This window comes from Squalius cephalus, assembly GCF_949319135.1.
Source record: "Squalius cephalus genome assembly, chromosome: 14".
NCBI lineage: Eukaryota > Metazoa > Chordata > Actinopteri > Cypriniformes > Leuciscidae > Squalius > Squalius cephalus.
The window spans coordinates 14,888,549-14,915,685 of NC_137135.1; the positions used below are offsets into that span (position 1 = coordinate 14,888,549).

Here is a 27,137-nt window from a genome sequence, read left to right on the forward strand (position 1 = left end):
TATGGAGTCAAAATAAACATAGGCTACACTCTGTAATGCTTTTCTGTGAGTTGTGAAACTGGAATATGTTTGCTATGTTGCCATTTGAACTCAAGTTACAATCAATGAGGTCTTGATAAGAATGCTCTTATCCTTTTCTCACAGACAGCTCAATTTTGTACATGCTGACTGATAAAGAGCCACTGAACTTTTTCACTGCTCCCTAAGAGTTCTGAGAGGGACGTGCAAACTGCTGTTCAAACACAAGCGTGTGATTCATCTTCTATTTGGCCACATCGAGTAAAGATTTTCTCAGTCTTCCTCTCGCGTTCAAGGTCACACCGTTCTCAGACATAGCACATAGCGCCTAGATGACTGATACGAGCCAAACTGTTCTTTTTCACCCCCAGACATCAGCACCCTGTGGACAATGCAGGATTTTTCTCCTTCATGACCCTGCAATGGCTGTCCCCTCTAGCATGGAGCGCACACAAAATGTCCTGTATCAAAATGGAAGATGTGTGGGGCCTGTCTTGCCACGAGGCCTCGGAAACAAACTGTCAAAGGTGAGGTGTTGCGTGGTGGAAACTGTCTGATCCATTTTCAAGTTTCAGCGAGGTTCATTTACTGTCGGATTGTGTTTGTCTGAATGCAAGGACCCTGGAGCCCAAGTTAGGCATCTCTCGCGCTTGTTTCCCAATGCTGAAACGTGAACAAACAGAACTATTAGAAAACACCTCCTGAGCCAAGGTCTCACACAGGTGACGCCTTGATAACAAGAGGTTGGTTGTGGGAATCCCTCAAGTCAGGTTGAGGAATGATGGATGCTCACCTCCTACGCTCACACAGCCCAGAGAGTTATGGCAGGTGGGTGTTATTCATAGTAAGGATTAGACATCAGAGAGAGAGAGAGTTAGTCTGCACCTTTCCTGCAGAACGGTTATGTCATTAACACGTGTGATCGGCGCTCCGTGTCCCTTTCGACTAAGCTGGCTCATTGGCGAGAATCAGACGGGCTCAAAGGGTTTCTCGAGGACATGGGAACATGGAAAAGCACCTATAATCTGTAATTGCCTTTTCGCTTCACAGATCAGAGATTAATCCAATTTTGATGGATGAATTGGATCAGGCTTTGATAGCATAGGCTGTGCCGCCTTTGTTGCGATCAATGATCGTATGTTAAATACAGGCTCATGTATTTGCCATCCAAATGGCTTGACAGCTATGCCTCAGCAACTCTGTAACAAACAGTGCCAGTTTTCATTGTTTGACCTCAGGGGCTGTTTCTCCCGTTACTGCATTCTTAGATAGCTGGGACGTGTTTATGGCATGTGTACAGGTTTGTGTGAGGTGTGCAGTGGATATTTTTTCTGGGGTGTGGAACATAAAGTGTTATCTTCAAAACAGAAGGGGTCGGGGGCCTGCAAGGCTGTTGAAAATGTAAAAAAAGAAGAAGAAGAAGATACAATTCACCAAGTGTTTTATCCTTGTGAGAGATAAAAGTTGTGAGTGGAATTTTTATCTCAGTCCTTGAAAGGCAGCTGTAGGTCTATGGCACGGGAACTGAAAGCTCAAACTTTGGTCCTTCAGTTCAGATTGATTGTTTATTCTGTGGGGGAATTTCAAAGTTTTAAAAGCGGCTTTGCTTCTTTGTTGATTGTTGTGTTTCAATCAACATTACAACATTTGGTGGTGGTGACCCGAACCAGTCTAAAATAGTCTGGATATAAACACTTATTATAGGTGGACCTATAATTTCTTCAGCATGTCAGCTGTCTTCTGAAGACAGAAACACTGTTTGGAAAATTGATTCATGATGTACTCGCTCATTATATCATTTTTGTAAATTTTGAACACACAAAAAGTTACGGACTGCAGCTTTAATATTGGACGTTAAATTTCGATTTTGTCTAACAGTTTAAAGTCGCGATAAAATGGAAGTTTTCTTTATCTTTCCTTCTGTATTGTGACTTGTGTAACAGAAATGTTGGCCGTGTATTTGGTTCTATGCATTGCTTGTTGATTGGATTTTAATTGTGGGTGTTACGCGACTAAATGATTGGAGAAGTCCTGCACACGTCACCAGAGAGAAGTCTGTCGCTTTCAGCGCAAAATCCAGTTATGACATTCTGATTAAGTCAAGACATTTAAAAACAACTATTATAAAAATATATGCATGGATGAATTGTACATAATAATATCACATTCATAAATAACAAAATAACATTTAGAGGTTTCATTAAACAGTCCACTCACTTGCCGTGTAGTTTAAGCAATGTCTTTGCATGATTTAATGCATCATTCAGACTGGAGTGGCTGTGGCACGAGGAGCTCAAGCGGCAGGGGAAGGACGGGCCGTCTCTGTCCCGGGTTTTCTGGAGGTTCTGTCAGACCCGTATGCTGGTGGCCATCTTCTCCCTGCTTATCACCATGGTGGCTGGATTTGTTGGATCTGTGAGTTCTAGTTTTCTTCTTTTTCCTTCTGACAAAACTGACCCGCTGGGGCCAGTTGCATAAACACTGCCATTATGCTAAGACTGTGTCTTAAGAACTCGTATGACCTGCGGCCGATTGCATAAACATAGCCATTATGTTAAAACAGTGTCTTAAAGGGTTAGTTCACCCAAAAATGAAAATTCTGTCAGTAATTACTCACCCTCATGTTGTTCCAACCCTGTAAGACTTTGTAACCCAGAAGAAAATGAATAGTTGAATAAAGTTATTTATGGGGGTTTTGCGCACAAAAAAGTATTCTCGTCGCTTGATAAACTTAAGGTTGAGCCTCTGTAGTCACTTGGACTATTTTAACGATGTCTTTACTAACTTTTCTGGGATGGCAGATATCGATTACCTAGCAGCTTATGAAGGAGTGAGCCAGCTCTCAGATTTCATCAAAAATATCTTAATTTGTGTTCCGAAGATGAATGAAAGTCTTACGGGGTTGGAACAACATGAGGGTGAGTAATTACTGACAGAATTTTCATTTTTGGGTGAACTAACCCTTAAAGTTCTTGCATGACCCACTAGCATTTAGTCAAGGGGCATTCAGTCTTACTTTTCAGCATCAAATTAGGCCATCCTTGTACATTTTTTGTAACTGAGTTAAGATGAACTGTCGATGAAAATTGATGACTAATAAGTTAATTGATGACTAAGTCTGCACAGTTTATGCCACCACCCCCAGGATTGGTGACCAAGTGTCACACCAAGCCAACGTCAAAGAACTAGTGGTGACGAAAGCTGACTGTGTTGTCGGCTGCGTCTCGGCCAAAAAGCTGCGCTTGAACACACCAAAAAGACTAAAGGCGACTGTCTTTCAAAAAGAGAAACCGAAACTAGTATTGCAGATAAACAAACCGTAAACAAAACAGTGCTCGCTTACCATTTTGAATATCAATCACACTGATCACTTTCTTTATTCCAGTCGGACCATTATGAAAATATTCGTGCATTCGAACGTTTTGACATCTTTGCTCGCTTTTATCACTTTTGCTTTTATTCTCGTGCACTGACTCGTTCGCTAAGCTGAACACCCAATCAGAGTTCTCTCTTTCACAGACGGCCCGACCGACATTCAAAAACGGCCCGACATTGCCTGATGGTTGACCGCCGGCTTGGTGTGTCTAATAGCAGGGATAGTTCACCCATAAATGCTAAACAAATGGACAGTGTTTAAGAATCTTGACAGACTTTGTGCATACCATAATTCATAGAGTCCACAGGCCTACAAGATCCAAAAGGACAAAACGCATTATATAAGTAGTCATTATGACTTGTGTGATATATCCCTAGTCTTCTTTTGTAATATCTTTGTGTGACTCACTTCCTATTGGGAGCGTTACAGTCAGCGATCGTTATGAATTCTTGTTGAATGAAAAAAAAAAATCAATGTAAAGATTCTTTTAGTGTGTGTCCCATGGAAGAAATCAAGTCATACATGTTTGTAATGACATGTGGGTAAGAAAATAATGACTGGAAGTTCGTTTAAGGATGAACTGTGCCTTTGACTGTGCATAATAACGAATGTAGTGTGGCAGTGGAAGCCTGCTTCACATAGAAAACAGCCTACTGCACACAGTTACGAACAGTTTTATATTCAAGGGATAAATTTGAGAGATTTATATTTGCAGCTCATGCTGACTCAAAATTAAATGTATAATGGAAAGCAAAGGTTTTTCATACCTTCTCTTACTTCAAACTAGTGTTAATCTAGAGGATTGTGACGTGTGCCTGGATATTCCATGGTCCAGGGGGCATGTTATTCCTATTATTCAAGTTATTGCCTGCTGCTTTATTTCTCTTGCCAAATGAGCTTAGATCTTTATTCAACAAAGAGTGATTTAGAGTTAGGATTAAAAATTCTCAACAACAAAAAAACGCACATTTTTGATCTTATTAGTTTCACTATGAGGGGATTTATTTTGGTATAGCTGGGAGTTTCTTACTGCGACACTGTTGGGAGCGCTGCTGTTAATTTTATTTCCCCACACAAGGCCGCACATGCCCCTGACAGCACTCGCTTAATAGCATTATCAGGGATTACATGTTACAAAATAGCACACTTCCTTGTGTTGACTTGTTTAGTGTTGCATGGACCAGCTATTGTCTCTGCAGCACGCTCATTTATTTGCAGTAAATTTTAATGCTCTTTTCATAACAGAAATGAAATATTCCCTCACCAGTCCCAAATCTTTAAGTCAATATCTCAAATAATATTAATATTTTTGGCTTATTTTGGGTTCTGTAAGATTTTTGAAAGAAGTCTATTATGTGCACCAAGGCTACATTTATTTGATCAAAAATACAGTAAAAACAGTTATCGTTTTTTGAAATATTACAATTCAAAATTGGATGCATTTTAAATGTCATTTATTCCTGTGATGGTAAAGCTGAATTTTCAGCATCATTACTCCAGTCTTCAGTGTCACATGATCATTCAGAATTCATTCTAATATGATGATTTGCTGCTCAAGAAACATTTATTATTATCAATGTTAAAAAAAAAGTTGTGCTACTTAATATTTTTGAGAAAAGCATGATACATTTTTCACATCCAGGACCAGATCTGAATTATAATTTGAATGAAAATATTTTGAGACCGAGTCAAAGAAAAAGACCTCAGTGTGTTCTTGTATTTTCCTTAAGCCGTACTTGATCCCATGACCCCAGCAGAATTCAGAGGATGTTCTGATACCATAAAACCTCAAAGATCACCTCTGAAACCCTTATGTACCCTTATGTAATTTTGATTCTGTTCAAATAATAAAATAAAAAAACTCTTTGTACACCTGTCTCCTCCCTCAGCATCCTTGTTTTGCCATGTTATTCTCAGGCTCTGCTGGTCCGAGCCCTGCTCGAGTATTCTCAAAGCTCAGAGGTGAAGCTGCTGTACGGGCTGGTTTTGGTCGGGGGGATTTTCCTCATGGAACTGACGCGCTCCTGGTCTCTGGCTTTAGTGTGGGCTGTCAACTACCGCACGGCCGCACGCCTCAGGGGAGCCGCGCTCACGTTTGCCTTCCAGAAGATCCTCCGACTGCGCAGTACTAAAGACGTCAGCACGGGAGAGGTGAACTGCATTCTCGTAATAAATACTGAACTATTCATTAGGAACAGCACTTTTGTAAACAAGATTCTCCACTAAGAATTTCAACATTGAGAGAACAGCTTCTCAGGTCATGCCTTGTTTACTCCAATGTAAAGGAAAAATAACATCTGAGAGGCTTCATGGGAGGGTTCAGGTCCTCTGTGTAGTTTTATCCCACTTTCGTGTGTCCTTTTAGCCCTTTAAAACCGAATTGGGTTTGTGTTTGTGAGGTCTGAGTGCTATATAGCATGGTGGCCAATGGCATGTTTTAGTTTTGAATGACTCATACTGTTACTCTTTCAGCTGGTAAACATTTGCTCCAGTGATGGACAGCGTCTGTATGAGGCGGTCTCATTGGGCTGTCTGCTGGCCGGAGGGCCTCTTGTTGGAATTCTGGGTCTGTCATACACCACCTATTTCTTAGGACCAACTGCACTCGTGGGATCAGCCATTTTTGTCATCTTCTATCCCACCATGGTAAGATAAACACATCTAATGCTTTTGGTAATGAATTGAATGTATTTACTGCCTTTAGGGTAAGTTAGCACACAATGCAGCTGAATATGGCCCAAATAACATTTTCATTCCCTTTCCCCACATTTGACACAGGTTTTCTTAGAGGGCAGTTTGATAGCAAAAATCATTGTAATTGGATTGATGGCTCAATTGGACTGAAAAGACTTAATGTAAACACCTCGATCGATCCGAATGAAATTTCAACAGGAACAAAATTAAGCATGCTTGAATCAGCTGTCAGCCTCAGTATATTTAAACAGGTGATATCATGTATGAATTCCTCTAGCTGCTCTCTCAACCTATTACCGACTACATTTCTTAAAACAGTTATGAAGTGCTTATTACCAGACATCCTGAATATTGTTAATCAGTCCCTACAGCAAGGAATTGTGCGCACATTTTTTTTAAACTGCAATTGTTAGGCCTCTGCTGTAGTTAGTTGCTGTGCTCTACAGTAGTTGTACTGATCTCTAATCTTCCATTTATTGGTAAAATAACTGAAAAATAATGTCCATACAGCTCAATGGCAATAAACTTCCAGGCAAACCACAGCACAGAAACAGTCTTGATTAAGGTTTTAAACGATCTGCAGGTTATTTGGGACTATTTCTTTTAGATCTGAGTGCTGCTTTTGACACTGTTGATCATGAGATTCTACACCCCTGACGACAGAACTGGGTCGAGTCTATCAGGTCCTGTCTCAGGCTGGTTCAGATCCTACTTAAGCAGCGAGGAACCTACACCTCCAGGCGTTACATCATATCTTGACGTCAAGGCTCAGTTTTGGGTCCTCTATTATTTAACCTACACATGCTTCTTTTTTTTTTAGCTGGTGTAATTACTCAGTTAATTAATCCATTAGTATAATATTTCTTTTCACCAGTATGCAGATGACATGCAACTCTATCTTTCACTTGCACTAGATGCCCACAATTATTTTTCAACCCTGCTGGACTGCATAAAGAGCATAAAAGTGTGGACTTTCTACAGCTAAACAAAGATAAGGCAGAGGCACTTGTTATCACTAATGACACATGAAGAACATCTATTGATCCGTATCTAAAAGCCAGTAATGGGGTCAGAATCGTAGGATTCATGTTTGACAGCAGTGACCTCAGTTTAAAAAAGCATATTAGCAATGTTACTAAAACTGCAGTATTATCACGTTTTTGCTCTATTCGATTTTTACAAAGAGTTCAGAATGCAGCTGCACGAATGCTAACTCGCTCTAAAATGAGAAATCACATTACTCCAACACTCAGATCTCTCCGCTGCCTATATACAAATCCTCTTATTAGATTTTTAAATGTCTTCATGATACTGCCCCAATATACCTTTCTAATTTGTTGAATAAATATATGAACATCCAGTGGTAACTTGTTTGTTGTACCAAAAGCACGGCTAAAAAATGTATAGTCAAGTCAGAATCTAACTCATAAATGCATAAATGTAATAACTGGCATTACGCATATTGCGCATGTGTTTAAAACATTACAAACAAATCTATCTGTCTGGCGGCACTGGGGCTCAGTGGCACTGTCGCCTCACAGCAAGAAGGTCCCTGGGTCGAGGAGTCCTTTCTGTGCGGAGTTTGCATGGATCATAAATACATTCTATATAACCCTGCGTAAACCATCCAGACAAGGTTTAAGACTGGAGGAAATCAAAATGAGGTCAAAACATGAAGTCATATTCAGTTACATTATAAAATATGGTGAGGTTATGATGAGCATGCCAGGGAAAAGGGTTTCATGCATTCAGCAGCAGTTTAGATGTCATTTGAGCCACATTAAAAGATCACAAAATGTATTTGAGCAAAAAAAAGGAACATTCTGTCATTTTTGTGCCGTACATTAATAGTTTTTACTCTGGGGATTTCCCTTTGAGTCAGGACACACTGTGACCTTGTGACTGGCTGTACAGGTGGTTCTTCACATCGTAATTAATTCCCACAGATGCTGGCCTCCCGCATGACAGCGTATTTCCGTAAGAAGTGTGTGGGGGTTACGGACCAGCGCGTCCGACTGATGAACGAGATCCTGGGTTGTATTAAGTTCATTAAGATGTACTGCTGGGAGACGGCGTTTTCCCACAGCATTCAAAGTAAGACAGCGCTCAACTGCACCCACTCAAACAGTAGCACTGACTTAGTCACCATCATTATATGCTCACTTCCTGTTTCTCTGAGCGCTTGGATGTCATAGTCTCCATGGAAATCAAAGGATCATCTCTGTGTCTTTACACTGCATTCAAAGGAACATTCTCAAGTTTCCTAATCCACTGTCTTGGCTCTGTCCTTCCTCGGTCCTCAGTCACTGAAATGTCCTGTGAGTCCCTGAGCTTCAAGATTAACTTACAAAGCGTTTAACGCTCTTTATTCTATAATGCCTTTGGAGTGTGTTGACTTTGTTGAATGTTAGATAATAACGATTTGGGTGACGTGGATGTATACTACCATTTAAAAGTTTGGGGTCAGCAAGGATGCAGTGATCAAAAATGACAGTAAAGACATTTATAATGTTTCAAATAAATGCTGTTCAACCGTTTTCAACATTGATTATAATAAGAAATGTTTCTTGAGCATCAAATCTGCATATTATTATGATTTCTGAAGATCATGTGACACTGAAGACTGGAGTAATGATGCTGAAAATTTAGATTTACATCACAGGAATAAATTGCATTTTAAAACACGTGAAAATAGAAAACGGTTCTTTAAAATTGCAATAATATTCACAATATTCATGTTTTTACTGTACTTTTGATCAAATAAATGCAGCCTTGGTGAGCAGAAGAGACTTCTTTCAAAAACACTTAAACATGTTTGAATCATTGAATCATAGAATAGGTAAAAGAATATCAAGTAATCGCAGGTGTAGTTCATAACATAAACCAAATATGAATTGTCTTCATTTTGAACAGTATATTTATTCATCATTTTTTGCTTAAAATGTGTGCTTGTACTGTCCTTGTATGTTGTATGGAAAAGAAATGGCATTCATAGATTTTAAGTTGGGTCCTAAATGTTCAAATGTTGGCAATGGATCTTTTAAACCTTTAAACTGGGACGTATTGCTTCAGTAATCCATTTTCACATAAGATATTGCCTGTTATGTAGCTGAGCAGAAATGAAGGATGCATGGCCTTCTCTCTTAAATCTGCACTTTTTTTTGCATGCACTTATGAATAAAATATCACAACCTGCATAGATTAACATTTTCTATATCTGAATTACAGAGATCCAGCAATGTTTTCAGAGATTACGTCCAGTGCTTCTGGTTGTTTAGACCAGAAGCAAAACACTTTGGCCATGGGCCAGAGAGCGGCACTGAATGAATGTGCCAGCTTCCAGGCAGTCGGGAGACAAATATTAGTGCAGCAGAAGGAGGGTGAAATGGGGCACTTGGACACCGTCCAATGCCTCACCATTCCCATCTACTGCAACATCCCATATATGATTACGATCTGTCTTCCGTTACAGTCACACTTCTCAGTGTTTCCGCTGGATTGGACATCGTTTGGCTCCTGTAAATTACATTGTAGGGTAGAAACACAATAGGGCTACATTCACACAGTAGGTTTCACTAAATATGGTTATGTTCATACACAGTTCAGTTTCAAGAGACAATAACAAATGCATTATATAACCGAACTGACTCCCTTAAGGCCGGTTCAATGCGTTTCTGCTGTTAAAAACGCAAGATGTAGGTCAGAGGAACTGAAAAAGTGCAAGGTCTAGAGACGCATTTTTAAAAAGTTGAACTTCTTTTACCGTGAATGCAGCGTTTTTAAAATGCCGTGTCATGCTAGAGACGCGAGCGCTACGGTTAAAGGTGCAGTACGCGATTTATGAGAATCATTGTTGAACACTGTTGATATTTGAAATCAACCCAAACAAACACACCCCTCCTTTCAATGAGAGAGTGGATGTCTCTTTATCATAGCTGAAGCGAAAGCAAAATAAAGCTTTTGCGAAAAATAAAGTGAACATGATGAACGAACGACAAGGAGAAACAAAGTCTTTCTTCAAATCTCTACTCCCTCATCATAAGTTGATTGGCTGATTGGCTACAAGTGTGTTTTGGTGCTTGGTCCGATACACTTTCAATAGCGTTTCTCAGATATCGCTTACTGCACCTTTAAAGATGCCGTCTAGCATGTTTACAATGAAAAACAACACTTTCTGTGTAATCGGACACTAATGTCTGTCACATGTCTGTCATGTCATTGAGGCATTTGGCATAAAGTTAAAGGGATAGTTCAGCCAAAAATGATATTTAACCCATGATTTACTCACCTTCAAGCCGTTCGAGATCCATATGTCAATCTTTTTTCAGACGAACACATTTTCAGTTATTTAAGAAAATGTCTTAGATCTTTCAGTGGTTTCAGTGGTTCCTTCAAGTCCCAAAATGTGGGACGTAACGTAGAACGAACGTGACAGCGCAGCCAGAGAGCAGAGCAAAACAAAACTCTACGTTCGTTCTACGTCACGACGCTTCCTACGCTACATCCTACGTCATACGCCAGCATCCATCTCCTGTGAACGCGCGTCGACCGCTGCCGGAAGCCAGTTATTTTCGTTTATAAAGTTTTAAATATGTATATTTTTACTACAAAACCGCACAGATTACCCTCAGAAGGCCTTCGTTTATCCCCCTGGAGCCGGATGGATTACTTTTGTGAAGGATGCATGCACATTTTGGGACTTGAAGGAGGTGGACCCCATAGCTTCACATTATAACCACTGAAAGATCTAAGACATTTTCTAAAATAACTGAAAATGTGTTCGTCTGAAAAAAGATTGACATATACGTGTCGAACGGCTTGAGGGTGAGTAAATCATGGGTTAAATATCATTTTTGGCCGAACTATCCCTTTAACAAAAATTCATCAATGAAATGTTTTACAATTTTTCACTCAATTTGAACACTCATTATTAGAAAAATGCAAAATGGAAATGTTTTGGACTGAAATAAGTCCAGTTATTTGTATTAATTGTGTATAATTGTTATTTTTTATTATTATTATACATTTTCCTGTCACACAATAAGGTATTGTGTGGCCATAGATTGACAAAAGGAGAGGGAGACTATTCTAAGCAGTTTATGCAACAGAGCCCAGGGCAATTTGATAGTCACACTTGTTGTCAATCTCAAAGCCTGACAGAAAACTGTTCTCTTGCTTCTTTGACGACTCCTCTGTTTGTGTCTCCAGAGGTCCGATCAGAAGAGAGGAGGATACTGGAGTGGGCCGGCTGTGTTCAGAGCCTGACGGTGGGCGTAGCTCCAGTCGTGGTGGTGATAGCCAGCGTGTGCACGTTCACTCTTCACATGGCTCTGGGTTATGATCTCACGGCAGCACAGGTTAAGCCATATTTCTGCTTTTCGCTTTCTATCCGAGACTCCTAAACAACAGCGAACTTGAACTCACAGAGACCTGTTTTCATTTCTGTCACAACGCGCAGGCCTTCACCGTTGTTGCTGTTTTCAACTCCATGACCTTTGCCCTAAAGGTCACGCCCTTGGCAGTGCGTGCTTTATCCGAGGGCTCCGTGGCTGTGAAACGATTTCAGGTCAAAAACACATCCACATCCACATAAGAACCAGAAATGACTGATCTGCCATGATTTACTCGCCCTCATGTTTTTCCAAACATTAATTACTTTCAGTGGAACACAAAAGATACATTTTGAAGAACATCCAGGTGGCTCTTCTCCAGTAAAATGAAATAAATAGGGAGTGGGACTCCAAAAATGACACAAATTTTTTTTATTTAACCCTATAAAGCCTATTGTATCATATTTTATACACAAATTTCTAAGGCCTCTAAATTATCAACATGATCAAAACTTTGCTGAAAAACTGTTGTTGTAGATATTCGAGCTATCAAAAATACACGGAGGTGGGATTGTTGCATTAGACCAAAACAGTCGCATTTTTATTCTCAACTTCTGCGCTGGAATAACGCATCAACAAATCTCAAACTCTCAAAAAGGAGACGTGCCAATATGCATGTGTGTCTATGATGGTGATGTGTGAATTACAGATCAGTGATGTGTGGGTTGCTCGTATCTGCCCCCACATTGTACACAATCTGTTGCATGCTTTCTGTCACCTGATTGATAGCTCATACTTTTTTAACAAGTGAAAGTGCTTTTAATTGTAATTTAATATAATTCTAAAAACGTCCACTTTTAGATTGTGATACAAGTGTCTTTTACTGATACTTATAAATCAAATGTAAGAATACATTTGCTCAAGATGAACACTCACTGGATTTGTGCAACTTGATTATCCAACATTATTTTTTTGAAAAAAATCATGTTAAAATGTGAGTATCAAATATGGTCGATCAGGCTTTTGAGGAACGTTTTGTTTATCTCGCAATCATCATTATTTTGTATTACGTTATACCCCCCCCCCCCCATTAAAAACTACAGAGCTTTGATCATAAAACCAAGCATTTAAATATCATCTTACTTAGACATATTAGGTAAACTTTTCCCTTTCAAAACTATTTATTTCATACATCAAGCTTAAAAATCATCACCTCTACTGTAGTTCTCAAACCTCAATCATGCTCAAATTCACTCTAAATCGTGGCACTGGACTACTTTTATGCTATGTTTGTGCGCTCTATTCACTTTCATGGTAGAGCAGACTGGACATTCTGCAGCATTTCTACTTTTGTGTTCACAGAATTTCATGTTCAAACAACATGATGGTGAGTAAATAATGACAGAATTTGGTAACACTTTAGTTTAGGGTTTAATTCTCACTATTAACTAGTTTCTTATTAGCATGCATATTACTACGATATTGGCTGTTTATTAATACTTATAAAGCACATATTAATGCCTTATTCTGCAGGACCAGATTCTACATCCCTTAATCCGACCCAATACCTATTAACAACTACCTTACTAACTATTAATAAGAAGTAATTAGAAGTTTACTGAGGCAAAAGCCATTGTTAATAGTGAAAATTGGACCCTAATCTGAAGTGTGACCCAGAATTTTTCTTATGGGACAACTATTCCTTCAAAGTGTTGTTTACCAAACAAGTTTGATGTTCCCGGTGTTAATGCCTCCGCTTTTGCCCACAGAAGCTCTTCTTGAAGGAGGATAGGGAGCTGATCTCGGTCAAAACGGAAGATCCCTATAATGCGGTGGAGTTTAAAGATGCCACACTGGCCTGGGAGAAGACCTGCGGCTCACAGGGGAAAAAGAGCCGAGTTCAGCAGAAAAGAGGAGGAATGAGGAGGCTTTTGAGGAGGGAGAAACTGAGCTTGTACATCAGCACAGAGGAGAGTAAAGGAAAGAGTGAGGAACCCAACGCAGAGCACCTTCTCACACACATGGAGCAGGAGAGCCCACAGAGCACCATCTCCTCATCCCAGAGCATCCGACCGCCGCTGCACAAAACCCTGCACCGCATAGACCTGAGCATCCGCAAGGTACTGTCATAGGTCATCTGCACATCTTTCAACTTCATTAAAGGAGAACTCCGGTCAATTTTAACATTGAGCTCATTTTTTTGTAAATTTGGAGTGCTGTTAGTACAGAGAACAAGACAAAAATCGGTGTTGCCTACACCGTGTTATCCTCTTTTTAAAATTTGCACCCTGTTGACTTCAATGGGGCCAGTTTTAAACCTGCTTTTAGCCTCTTAACATCCTTGATGTGTCATTACAAGTGCCCAGCCATGTTGAGTGATTCCTTCAGAGTGAACACGGGTGAATCTGACTGCAGTAGATGTGAAAGATATTAATAAAAGTGATGTTAATTCAGCCAGCGCACATACATCACGCGCGTGAACTCGACAATCGATTACTATGGACTTCGACCGAAAACAGGAAGAAAATACAGGTATGTGCGCTGGCTGAATTAACATCACTTTTATTCATATCTTTCACATCTACTGCAGTCAGATTGACCCGCGTTCACTCTGAAGGAATCACTCAACATGGCTGGGCACTTGTAATGACACATCAAGGATGTTAAGAGGCTAAAAGCAGGTTTAAAACTGGCCCCATTGAAGTCAACAGGGTGCAAATTTTAAAAAGAGGATAACTCGGTGTAGGCAACACCAATTTTTGTCGTTGTTCTCTGTACTGACAGCACTCCAAATTTACAAAAAAATGGGCGGCTTTTCATGGGCGGCTCAAACCTTGCCTGCAAGAAAACTCAATAGAGGGCTGCTGTAGTTTTTCAGAACTTTAATTAAACTCACTCTATTTTCACATAATTTTGACGTGATTTGACGGCCTGCTTTCTGCGCAGGGCTCACTGGTGGGGGTTTGTGGTGGAGTCGGCAGTGGAAAGAGCTCACTGTTATCTGCTCTCCTGGGACAGGTGAGAAATTACATGCACTACCATTCAAAAGTGTGGGGTCGGACTTTTTTTTTTTTTTTTAATGAATACTTTTATTCAGCAAGGATGAGTTAAATTGATCAAAGTAGTCAGTAATGACATTTAAGGAGTTACAAGATTCAAATAAATGCTGTTCTTTTAAACTTTTTTTGGAGCTTGACAGCTGTTGTTTTACAGAAAAGAGAAGCATTTCACCTTATGAGTTCTACTGAGAAAATAACAGCATATGGGTTTGGCACGGAATTAGAGTAAATAATGGAAAAACGTTTATTTTTTATAACCACCCCTTTAACCATCATCAACCAGCCTGGACATAAACCAGCTGGTCTTCTCAGCAGGGTGAAAGCAGATGTATAGGTTTGATTCTTCGCCTTCTGTCTAGATGACCCTTCTCGGCGGCTCAGTAGCTGTAAATGGAGGATTCGCATATGTTGCTCAACAGGCTTGGATCCTCAACGATTCCCTCAGGGAGAACATCCTGTTTGGAAAACAATATGTTGAGGAAAAGTAAGGAGCTTTATCCATGCAAATGTAAGTTGTGCATACAAATGACTTGGGCCTTTCTTCTAAAATTAAACAAGTTTTGTGCTCATCTCTCACCAGGTACAATGCTGTTCTGGAGGCATGCTGTTTATTCCCTGACATTACTGAGCTACCATATGGCGATATGACCGAGGTATAATGCTCCTAATATAATCTCTGTCCAAACACAATCAAAGTACAAGGTCGTGCAAATCCCACTTGTATGATATCCATATTACTTTTTCAATTGTAAATAGCCTTGAACAAATGGTGTATAATCATGACTGTGGCTGTAATTGAGTTATCTGCTGTAGATAGGAGAGAGAGGAGCCAACCTGAGCGGCGGCCAGCGGCAGAGAGTGAGTCTGGCACGTGCGCTGTACAGCGAGAGACCCATCCTTCTGCTCGATGACCCCCTCAGCGCCGTAGACACTCGTGTGGGCTCACACCTATTCCACAGCGCCATCCGCCCCGCTGCCAAGGGCAGGACTGTCATCTTCGTCACGCACCAACTGCAGGCAAGAGGCTTATGAATACACGTGATGTACAGCGAGAGAGCATAGACGTATCGCAGACTGGGACAGGTGGCGTCGCACTCGTCCACCAAGTTCCACTGAGAATATATACGTTTTTGAATCGAATGTGGTTCATATGAGAGGCAGTGCTTTATTGTGAAGGCCGTTGTTAGGTAATCCTTTCAGCCACTAATACAGCATGCCTTTTTCCTCTTATAAAAGATTTATTTATTTATTAAATATTTATTTAAGCCAATACCAATAAGCCTGTTTGTTTATTTAATATGAATACAATTTTATATTGTATTATTTATATACCATTCATTTTTATTTTAGTTGAACAAAATGTTAGTTTAGTAAGTTTACGTGCCCTTGTGATAAAAAAAAAAATCATATTTAGCTTTTAGTAGCATTTTTATTTCAGTTTTTGTTTTAATCATTTTAGTACTTTATCTTAAACTTATTTTATTTCAGTTAGTTGCCAAGGAAACATTTCTAATTTTCTTTGTTTAATTGTTTTTAATTTTAAGTTAATTTAAAAAACATGTTTTATTATATTTCAGCTTTATTTCAATGAACAAAAACGATTATTTTAATCATTTCAGTTAACAATAACACTGCCGCTAACTGATACATGGCACATATTTAAATTCGGTTCTGTTTTGTCTAAATAAAATGTACAAAATTAAACATTAAAAATTAAAATTAAACATTTTAAATGCTATAAAATTATATATATTTTTTTTGCTAAAGATTACTTAAATTAGTTTTAAGTGAGCATTAGATGACGAAAAGGTAACAAATAGAGGAAATGAGCTGCACAATTTAAAATTCAACTATAAATCCAATATTGACTGTTACTAATACATAAAAAATGTCTAATATTAGCTGATAACTGATAATATCAATATGTCATCCCTATTAAAAATATTAAAGACATAAAGATTTCCCTCAACACATTATTTTATTTTATTTTATATCATTATTATTTTGTTATACTTCTACTCTATGATATTATTATGCTTAGATGTAACATAAGGTCTCCTAACTCTGTTTTATGACACTCTATGTCCTTTCCCCCGGGTGTGTTTATTCTACAGTACTTGCCAGAGTGTGATGAGTTGGTGTTAATGAAGGACGGCCAGATAGCAGAGCACGGCACACACACCCAGCTGATGGAGAAAGGCCGAGACTACGCTGCCCTTTTCAACAGCGTGCAGCAAGAGGTATGCGATATGCCGCCTATGGGAAAACACCAGGGTCACACACTCACAAAACATCCTACATCACCCACTGCAAAATTCATGAACCACGGGCTGCAGAGCTGCTGGCTTTGAAATGTTAATTTACGCTGTGTTTTTGTAATTTATTAGTGAATTGATCTGTGGGAGTAACAGCCGAGGGACATTGTCACTGATCTCTGTATTAATGACCCAACAGCCATTGTTCTGGCGGATTCAGTTGCGGGTTGCTCTTTACCAGGTCTCGCTCTTTCTCTTTATTCTGTTCATCTGTCATCCAGAACCTGGTGAAGAAGAACCTGATAAACAAGCAGAGGGCAGAGGAGGAGAGCAGCCCGCGGTCCCTTCATGTCAATGATGCAGCCAAGCCGCACGCCGAGAGCAATAAAGGAGGTGAGAGTTGTTTAATCCAGCACTTCTCAGCTGGGTTTGCATTGAATCTACATTGCATTTCAAGTGGTGACACCATCAACCCATTACCAGTACAAAAAAGTAACAAGAAATTACTTTGGAGTCAAACGTTGAAAATAGCAAAAAAAACCTGTATATGCAGATTTATTAATGTATACAATATATGTTAATAATATGTTATTATAAATGTTTATATGAATATTATATGTTAATCATTAAAAATGTACTTTAAATTGGCAGTTAACAAAAATACATTAACATAACGTGACCATGAATAGAAAAAAATGTGACACGTTTACTCTACAACGATGTACTAAAACCGATCCCCGTTCTCACTGATCTGTGCAAATAACTAAAAAGGCTGTATTATGCATGCCAGGCCAGTAGTTGTCGATGTCACTTTATCAAGAAACACCAATACGCATGCGTGAACATGTAATACGCGTAAGCATGACGTCGCCCGTTTTTGTTGTTTACACGGTCAATAAACCTTGCACTATGAAACCCGTTTTCACAGTCTTGCGTTTTCAGGCCATCAAAACGCAATTGTCGTGTAAATGACTGTCCAAAACGTATAAAAAGTTTCCTTTTTTCAGTTGAAAATGGTGTCGTGCAAACACACCCTTAGCCGCAAGTAACTAATTTTTGTCCTTCGAGAGAAAACACAGACGCTCAAACTTTTAAACCAAATCTCGCTCACATTCGCTGATCTGAAATGATGCAAACACAAGCCTAGTTGATACAAACATCCCATGACTGTTATACTAAATATAAACCACCCAGCAAATAAATTGATCTTTTGTAGTTTGTTCAGATGTTTGGCTAGCCAACGTGTGACCTATCTTGGGGTCGTGGCCTAGCAGTTGAGAAGCACTGGTTTAATCTGAGAACAACAGTCTGAGTTTAGCTGAGCTAATATTGGTGGATGAGTCACACTCCTTTGTTGTTCTTCTCAGTCTCTTTCTGTTGTTTGATGTGCACCTCACAGAGCAGCTCATGCAGGCGGAGGAAAAGGGGACCGGGGCCGTGGCCTGGCCAGTGTATGCTGCTTACATCAAGGCTGCCGGAGGCCCTCTGGCCTTCATTGTGAACATCCTCCTCTTCCTCTTCACCACAGGCAGTATCGCCTTCAGCAACTGGTGGCTGAGTCACTGGATCAGGCAGGGCAGCGGGGTAAACCAATCTCACTGCTTTGACTTTCTGCCATTTAAAGGGATTGTTCAGCCAACAATAAGAACTCTGTCATCAGTTGCTCACCTGCATGACTCTTTCTTCTGTGAAAAACAAACTGAGAATTTCTGATCAGTGTGAATTAATTAACCAACCAATGCACTGGAAAGATCTGACTCAAAAGAATAATTAGTTTCCTTGGTTCGTACTTGCTCACACTCTTCAGAGTTTCATAGAAGAAAGTAAGTCTTTACAGGTTTAGAAACGCCATAATGGTGAAACAATGATGACAATTTTCCTTTTTGAGTGAATTATTCCTTTAAGGCAAGGCAACACCAGCTTGAATCACCGACTTTTGGTGCTCAGCTGAAATGAACATCAATCCCGAAACTAATTAGAAGTGCCAGACTCCACACGATTTACTCAGAGGGACAATCACGGCAACAGATGTTGCCGTTAACTCGCATTCTGTAAAATAATTGAGACTGGGACTGGTGCACACAGTTCAGCTTGTATGTTGGGAATCTCTAGGGAAGGATCATGTTTCCAAGGTAATGTTCGTTTGTCCCTGCAGAATTCCTCGCTGCTGCAGGGGAACGAGACCGCCGAGAGCGATAGCATGCGGCTGAATCCGCACATGCAGTACTACTCCAGGGTGTACGTCTTATCCATGGGGGCAGCGCTCTTCCTGAAGACCGTGCGAGGGCTGGTGTTCGTCAAGGTAATCTGGAGTTTATTGTCAGCGAAGTTAGCGCACGAGATTCCTCTGTTCAGGCTTCCTGCTGAATTTTTCATCAAACGCTTGTGTCCTTAGGCAGATGCATTTCCTCTTTGCTCATGTACTATTCATCACTGCCTGAATCTACCTGAGAGTGCCAGGTTAATCTGTCATGGGGGGAATCGCAATTAATGCCTTTTTCCCACAGCGAAACCGATATGTTATTGATATGGTATGGTTTCAGTTTAATTTTCACACTAAATCCTTGCTCTGCAATCCATGACATTGGCAAGTGTCCACTTTCTGTCTCCTTCATTTTTTTCTGCGGTTTAATTGAAATTGCCTCCAGGCTAAATCCATTTATCTGTCCAGTGTCTTGACTTTGAGCTGGAGGGGTTGTGTGTGCGTGTCCCATCAGGACCCTGTGCCCCCTTCCCCATTAAGCAGACCCGACAGCACATTAGAGAGGTTATGTGTCTGTGTAATTGTGTGCCACTTGTATTCACTAATTCCTCGATGATGGCTAATCTCTTTTACCCGAAGGTAAGATAGCAAATTTGGGAACTTTACATATTCTATTACTGGAATGAATTTGTCCCCTTGTGCCAGAAACCATTAAATCCAAATGTACTTGCATAAGCATAACATGAGGAATTTTGTTCTGAAGGCATGTATGTGAGAATATCTGTACTTATGCAACCATGTGTTTATATGTGCTGCAGTTCTACCTCAGGGCAGTGATGACGTTCATCATTTACTACGCCTCATTTGTGTGTTAGATCGTGTTAGATAGTGCTGGGGGTAACGTCATGACTACACTGGATATCTGTGGAATGTGCCTAAACTAGACCGCTTTCATTCTAATTAAAGAAGCTGTTTTCATGAGAAGTGCCCTTTGCGGAGCGGCATGTCTAAGTGCGTCTACTGTTGATGATGCCTGCTTTCTATTTCTGACGCACTGCACAGCAATCCCAACCACTTTATTTCCCCCTGACTTAAAATGATTTTATTCATATATTAAATTTATTTGTCATACACTATTGTTTAAATCTTTTGGGTCAGTAAGATTTTTTAATGACTTTGAAAGAAGTCTCGAATGCTCAACAAGGCTGTGTTTATTTGATCAACAATACAGTAAAAAACAGTAATATTGTGAAATATTACCATTTAAAATAACTACTTTCTATTCAAATATATATATTTTTTAAAATAATGATGTATTCATGTGATGGCAACGCGGAATTTTCAGAAGCCATTACTCCAGTCTTCAGTGTCACATGATCAAAAGAAATCTTGGTATCTTTATTTTACAGTGTTCTTGTTACATGTACTGTACTTACCATAGTAATAACAGTAAATTATGCATTATTACATCCAACTAACCCTCAACCAAACCCTAATCCTGTCCTAATCCTATAGTAAGTACATGACATGTAGTTAATTAATATTACTCAGTACTTAAATTTATAATTACACTGTAACAATGACACCTTAAAATAAAGGGTTACACTTTATTTTAAAGTGTCATTGTTACAGTGTAATTATATATATAAGTACTGAGTAATATTAATTAACTACATGTACTTACTGTAAGGATATGGTAGGATTAGGATTTGGTTGAGGGTTAGTTGCATGTAATTATGCATAATTTACTGTTATTACTATGGTAAGTACATGTAACATATGTATCAAGGACACTGTAAAATAAAGTGTTACCGTATTATAAAAAAAAAATAAGTGTACTTGGTATATATTTAATTCGGTTTAATTTGTTGCATCAAAACAAAAGCTGGTGAAATGGTCTCTTGTCCTTTAATTGAAATCATCTATTGTTTCTAACCAGATGTATCGGGTGTAATAACTGTGAACATTGTCCTGGGCCCTGTGATGGTGGAGACCCTCGGGGAGTGTGGGTCCTGGGCCCTTTGAATTTTGATCCGAATGATCATGATCCTAATATGCGGTGGTATAGTGGTAAATTATGTTTTTTACGCAAACAAAGCACTACAGTCGGTTTATAAAATTGAGGTTGAACCACTGGAGTCACTTGGATTACTTTAATGATGTCTTTACTACATTTCTGGGGATTTAAAATGGTAGTTGTGTAGCTGTCAATGAAGGGACAGAAATCTCTCAGATTTCATCAAAATATCTTCAATTGTGTTCAGAAGATGAACGTCTTACAGGTTTTGAACGACATGAGGGTGAATAGTTAATGACAGAATTGTAATTTTTGGGTGAACTATCCCTTTAAACCTTTTACTGTTCTACAAAGTTTTTTTATATATACCAGCATACCGTATATCTGTTAACAAAGAAATTCCCCTATTTTACTGTGGCTGAAGTTGATTGATCTTTGGTTAGTGTTGTCAGACTCGAGCAGTATTGGTCACTTCCAGTGTAATGTCTCGTCTGGACCTCGCAGAGCTCAGGCAAAAGCATTTCTGTGTGCTTGCCAAGGTTTCCCTTCATATAATCTAGCTATTATGGCTGTTTAAATGTTTATTTACATCCCTGACCTGTTTATTTGCATTGTAGACCCTAACTAAAGCATTTTATAGGTTTTTTAAATCACCGGCCCATTTATTAGCATTTTTGCTGTGTTCATGCATTATTAACACTGTTGTGTGTGTGGTGGTGTTGTTGTTGTTGCAGTGCACTGTGCGGGCAGCCTCGGTTCTGCATGATAAACTATTTAAGACTCTACTTCTGAGCCCCATGCGCTTTTTCGACACAACACCCCTGGGACGCATTCTCAACCGATTCTCCAAGGACATGGATGAGGGTGAGGAACCGCTCTCTCTCTTTCTCAGTTCACAAATCCTTTTCAAATGCGGGATGACGGGGGCGTCTCAAAGAGTTTTGATGTCTCGCTCTCTCACACGTTGGCTCTCTATTCTTCCTCTTTGCACAGTTGACGTGAGGCTGGCTATGCAAGCCGAAATGCTGCTCCAGAATGTGACACTAGTGCTGTTCTGCCTGGCAATGGTTGGCATTGTGTTTCCGTGGTTCCTGTTCTCCATCATTCCTTTAGGGGCGTTCCTCTTCATTGTCAACCGAATCTCCAGGTTTGATCTATCAGATTTATTCAAAGAAGCCGATAGTTGAGCTGTGTGAAAGACTGGTAATCAGGCTAAATCTGCCAAAAATGATGTAGATAAGAAAATTAACTTTTTCTATATATTCATTTGATTATTTTTATTAATAATTTAATAAAAAATCTGAATTTATTCGTATGTATTAAAGGTTTAGTTCTGTCATTAATTACTCACCCTCATGTCGTTCCTAACCCGTAAGACTTTCGGAACGACATGACGGTGAGTAATTAATGACAGAATTTAGATTTTTTTGGTTGAACTATCCCTTTAAGAAAATAGAAACTAAAATAATTGTGTATAAATATAATAAAATATGTTTATATATAAAGATTTTTGAGAGGTACATAAAATTGCTGGAATTTCTAAACATATTTTACATAATATTTGACCATTTTTTATGTTTAAATATGTCAGCAATTTTATGTACCTCTCAAATCTTTATACTGACCACTAGTTCTGGCCATTGTGATACAAAATTTGTTTCTCTCTTTGAAGTGAAATGTGTTCAGGTGTGTGATTTTGCTCTAAAAAGACAACAGAACCACCCTCATGCATGTGTTTTCAAAGAATCTGTCTTGCGTATCAAGGGCAGGTTTGTCCTCATTCACATGGCCTCTTTTTAAGAAAAGTATAATTCATTACTGACATTATTCACAAGCCATGCCTTTTTTATATATGCACTTACAAGCTAAAATTAGGCTAGTTTTTCATCAGTAATGGCCTCTGCCTCTGCCTCACACTGCAGATAGACTCTGCTGTCCTGTCTGCGATAGCGCTGACGTGTGAAAGGCCTCGTAAAGCCCCGTATAAATCAGTCCAGAAGCCAGAAAGGACTGCAGCTCAGCCAGGAAGATCCCCTCAGTCTCACTATTATTGTCCCCTGTGGGCCTCCATCTCGCCACTAACCTGTCACATCACAGGCAGTTCTGTGAGCCACAAAGATAAGCAGATGAGATGAGCCAGAGCTTTGATCAAAACTCAGCCGTATATCGCTGCTCATATTCCATGACTGGGTGACTTTTTGTCAGGGACTGAAAATATATATATAAATAAATAAATAAATGTACTTTTCCGATTGTCCTTTTTACCCAAAGGGTTCTCATTCGTGAGCTGAAGCGCCTGGAAAATATCAGCCAATCCCCTTTCACCTCTCATATCACCAGCAGTCTGCAAGGACTGTCCACTATCTATGCTTACGGCAGGGGAGCTGACTTCATACACAGGTAATATTCAGACATCATAATGTCCTCCATGACCTTGCAGAACTTTTCACTGAAACGCTGAAGTTATGCTGGGGAAACTTTACTTGAGGTCTTTATGTACCATGGCCCCAAGGTATTCTCAAATTTCAAAAAGTCACACTCACAAATGTCATTGCATAAGATAATAATGAAAAATCAAAGACCAATCAAATTTGAGGACTGGAACTAATTGCTTTGTATTGTAATGAAGGTTACAGGTATACACGAATGTACTTAATGAATGCATATATATGCTACCGCTCAAATGTTTGGTGTCAGTAAGATTTTTTTTATTATTATTATTTAAGAAATTAATACTTTTCAGCAAGGACACATTAAATTGATCAAAAGTGATGGTAAAGACATTTATAATGTTACAAAAGATTTCTATTTCAGATAAATGCTGTTCTTTTGAACTTTCTATTCATTAATCCCTTCCACTTTGGGGCATATTTTGGATTTCCACCTGAATTTGACTAAATGTTCATCCTACACACATAAAGTGAAAGAAATGTAAAATTGGGTGTCACTGTACTGAAAACCCAATGAAATAATGCTTCATAAGTAATATTGTATGTGTTTTAAGAATCCTGAAAAAAAAATCTATCACGGTTTCCACAAAATATTAAGCAGCACAACTGTTTTCAACATTGATAGTAATCAGAAATGTTTCTTGAGCAGCAAATCAGCATATTAGAATAATTTCTGAAGGATCATGTGACACTGAAGACTAATGATGCTGGAATTTCAGCTTTGCGTCACAGAAATAATAACATAAACTTAAAATATATTCAAATAGAAACCAGTTATTTTAAATTGTAATAATATTTAACAATATTACTGTATTTTTTGATCAAATAAATGCAGCCTTGGTGGGAATTATAAACATCTTTCAAAAATATTAAAAACTGACCACAAATTATATATGTAGATGTATTATACATATATACAATATTCAAAGTATGTTATGAATAAAATTACAAAATGAGGACTTTAGCTAACTATCTGTTCTATTCCACCAGGAATCAAGCTCTGCTTGACACAAACCAAGCGTGTCACTATCTGTTCAGCTGTGCTATGCGTTGGCTGGCTGTTCGTCTGGATCTCATCAGTATTTCTCTCATCACCACTATAGCCCTCCTCATCGTCTTAATGCACGGCAACATTCCCCCTGCCTACGCGGGCCTGGCCATCTCCTACGCTGTACAGGTGCGCTGCTCTCACTGCCGATTTGGGGACGTCTTGGAAGCTTGTAGGGCAGGGCCGCTGCTTAGCATTGCTTACTATTGCTCATAATTGTTATTCATTGTCCATTTTCTTTCCCTTCCCATATCCAGCTGACTGGCCTGTTTCAGTTCACCGTGAGGCTCCTTTCTGAAACCGAAGCCCGATTTACCTCAGTGGAGCGGATCAATCATTACATAAAGGTAGAAGCATCTGTGACACATGCGCGCTGGTTGTGTCGATGGCAAATAGAAAGGGACAGACCATTTTTTATTCAACTGACACAGCTCTGACACAAGACAACAGCTCTTTACTTTGCACAGGCCGCTGAGCCCAGCGGTCAGTGTGCCGCATAGTGAGTCTGCTACATGCCGCTCAGCAGGCTTCATGGGATGCGTTTATTGCCAGCCAGAACATCATAGCTTATGACACAGCTTGTTTCAGGAGACTTTTATCAAAGCAGAACAGTACAGCTGTCTTAGCTGCCGCCCAAGTGGCGGAGAGCATTTTACAGTGATTAATGAAGCCAATAACTCAGTCTCACTGAGTTCTGAAGGACAAAGTATAAACGTTATACCATTTATTTACTCAGAACCTGGAAAGCGAAGGTCCTCGACAGATTGCCGGATCCTCCGCTCCCGCTTCCAGCTGGCCATCGGGTGGACGAATCACCTTCCAGAATGTAGAAATGCGATATCGGGATGGCCTTCCTCTGGTTCTGAAGAATCTCTCCTTTAGCGTTCTTCCAGAGGAGACCGTAGGGATAGTTGGCAGAACGGGCTCAGGTACACTTGTCTACGTGACTTTTTTTATCCTATCAGATGCTGTTTGTGTTCATCTGTACTGCGAGTCATATTACTGGTGGAGGAAATAGATTGTGACACAGGTTGGTTGTTTTTTCAGGGAAATCTTCACTGGGTGTTGCACTCTTCAGACTAGTGGAGCTCAGCTGTGGATCAATCATCATTGATGGTGTCAACATCGCTCACATTGGTCTGGAGGACTTGAGGAGCAAGCTGTCAGTCATCCCCCAAGAGCCGGTTCTTTTCATTGGTACTGTCAGGTACGCTCCACGTCACTTTACTAAAACTAGCCATGTGCTTTCAGCTGAAGTCCTGCAGTTCACTTCCTTCAGTGTGAAAGTTACACTACATTTTATCCACGTGGAATTGATCAGATTGTGAAAAAGTGGGCATTGCATAGCAGAATGGAGGGCCAAAACAAAGGCTCTGTTTACACCTCGTGTTAAGATGCGTTTTGTTCGGTCGGATCACAAGTAGACGAGGGAGAGACATTCCTGTTTACACCTGGTGTTTTAATCCGTCTCTTTTGTCCACTTTCAACCACTTCTGTCCTGAATTCTACAAGGAGAGGGTCTATGGGCGGGTAAATGTATGTGTTTTTTCAGATCTTTTGATCTAAAGGAAAAAATAAGCTCACACAATTTACATATGAACGCACCGAAGACGACAGAAAAAGACACGGAGAACAGCAGATTTAGTTTCTGATCTGACAGCCATAAGATCAGGAATGTTAGAAATGAGGAAGAACATTGTGCACAGTTTAAATCCCGTCTGGCAAGCGCGCTTCCCATAATGTTTACGAGTTAGGTCAGTAGGCGGAGAGTAGGAGATCTTTTGTGGCTGTTCAAACATATTCAACCACATGAACGTTTACAATACGAAAGCAGTCCGGTCTAATGTGTTTTCAACTCCCTCTGGAAGTGGTCAAATGTGGACAAGCTCAAAACATTTTAGAACCCTAAAATATGTCTGCTTATGTCTGTATTTTGTGTCGTCCACTTGTGATCCTATCGACCAAAACACATCTTAATACCAGCTGTTTACAGGGCCTAAGTAATTTCAGAAGTTGAGCAAAATCTGCAAATAATTATGTTTTGACGAAAGATTGCCAAGAGAAGCATTTTTTTTTTCTTTGGAATAACACGCACTTGATGAATCGTGCACAGTAAGACCAGGGTCAGTTTATGTTGACCATGTGGACTAAGTTGCTTATCTCAACTTCAGATCAAATCTGGATCCTTGGGATCACTATACTGATGCACAGATCTGGGAAGCACTGGAGAAAACGCACATTAAGGACATGGTGAGTAAGAGCTGGAGGTTTTGGAATTATTTTCTTTGAGTAGCTGTGCCTTAGAGGTTGTAATGTGTTGATTTGGTTTCAGGTTAACCAGTTGCCCAATTCACTACATTCAGAGGTGACCGATAATGGAGAGAACTTCTCAGTGGGAGAGAGACAACTTCTATGTGTGGCCAGAGCTCTTCTAAGACACAGCAAGGTAACTGTTAGGATTAACTGGATTATCTCCTGAACACTTCTTCTCAGCTCTGCTCTTTAATAAACTACCAATTGGTCATGCAGAAGCAAACGAACATGTTTAAAATGCATTAGTATTACCAGGAACTATATTGTGATGATCTGAGGTGATAAGTTCTTATCACCAACATGTTGTCACAAAACACATTGTGGTTGGCTCAAGCCATGTTTATCTTCTTTTCAAGTGATCCCATATTTAGTGA

General features: G+C 39.6%; 1 protein-coding gene across 2 annotated transcripts in view; it reads left to right on the forward strand.

Annotated features, from left to right (window-relative positions):
* The window catches only part of LOC307171745 (ATP-binding cassette sub-family C member 5), a 36,854-nt gene that overhangs the window by 5,653 nt on the left and 4,064 nt on the right, over positions 1 to 27,137 (forward strand). For both annotated transcript variants that reach the window (XM_079893537.1, XM_079893538.1), the window contains exons 3-27: positions 390 to 545; positions 2,286 to 2,433; positions 5,312 to 5,545; positions 5,867 to 6,040; positions 8,035 to 8,182; positions 11,297 to 11,445; positions 11,547 to 11,654; positions 13,188 to 13,538; positions 14,365 to 14,436; positions 14,837 to 14,961; positions 15,058 to 15,130; positions 15,291 to 15,494; positions 16,592 to 16,717; positions 17,014 to 17,125; positions 18,132 to 18,316; positions 18,888 to 19,034; positions 21,687 to 21,816; positions 21,946 to 22,099; positions 23,224 to 23,352; positions 24,393 to 24,579; positions 24,708 to 24,797; positions 25,187 to 25,379; positions 25,498 to 25,657; positions 26,622 to 26,700; positions 26,783 to 26,896. In XM_079893537.1, the coding sequence (XP_079749663.1) occupies positions 390 to 545; positions 2,286 to 2,433; positions 5,312 to 5,545; positions 5,867 to 6,040; positions 8,035 to 8,182; positions 11,297 to 11,445; positions 11,547 to 11,654; positions 13,188 to 13,538; positions 14,365 to 14,436; positions 14,837 to 14,961; positions 15,058 to 15,130; positions 15,291 to 15,494; positions 16,592 to 16,717; positions 17,014 to 17,125; positions 18,132 to 18,316; positions 18,888 to 19,034; positions 21,687 to 21,816; positions 21,946 to 22,099; positions 23,224 to 23,352; positions 24,393 to 24,579; positions 24,708 to 24,797; positions 25,187 to 25,379; positions 25,498 to 25,657; positions 26,622 to 26,700; positions 26,783 to 26,896 (3,748 nt within the window). The remainder of the gene's footprint in view (positions 1 to 389; positions 546 to 2,285; positions 2,434 to 5,311; positions 5,546 to 5,866; positions 6,041 to 8,034; positions 8,183 to 11,296; positions 11,446 to 11,546; positions 11,655 to 13,187; positions 13,539 to 14,364; positions 14,437 to 14,836; positions 14,962 to 15,057; positions 15,131 to 15,290; positions 15,495 to 16,591; positions 16,718 to 17,013; positions 17,126 to 18,131; positions 18,317 to 18,887; positions 19,035 to 21,686; positions 21,817 to 21,945; positions 22,100 to 23,223; positions 23,353 to 24,392; positions 24,580 to 24,707; positions 24,798 to 25,186; positions 25,380 to 25,497; positions 25,658 to 26,621; positions 26,701 to 26,782; positions 26,897 to 27,137) is intronic.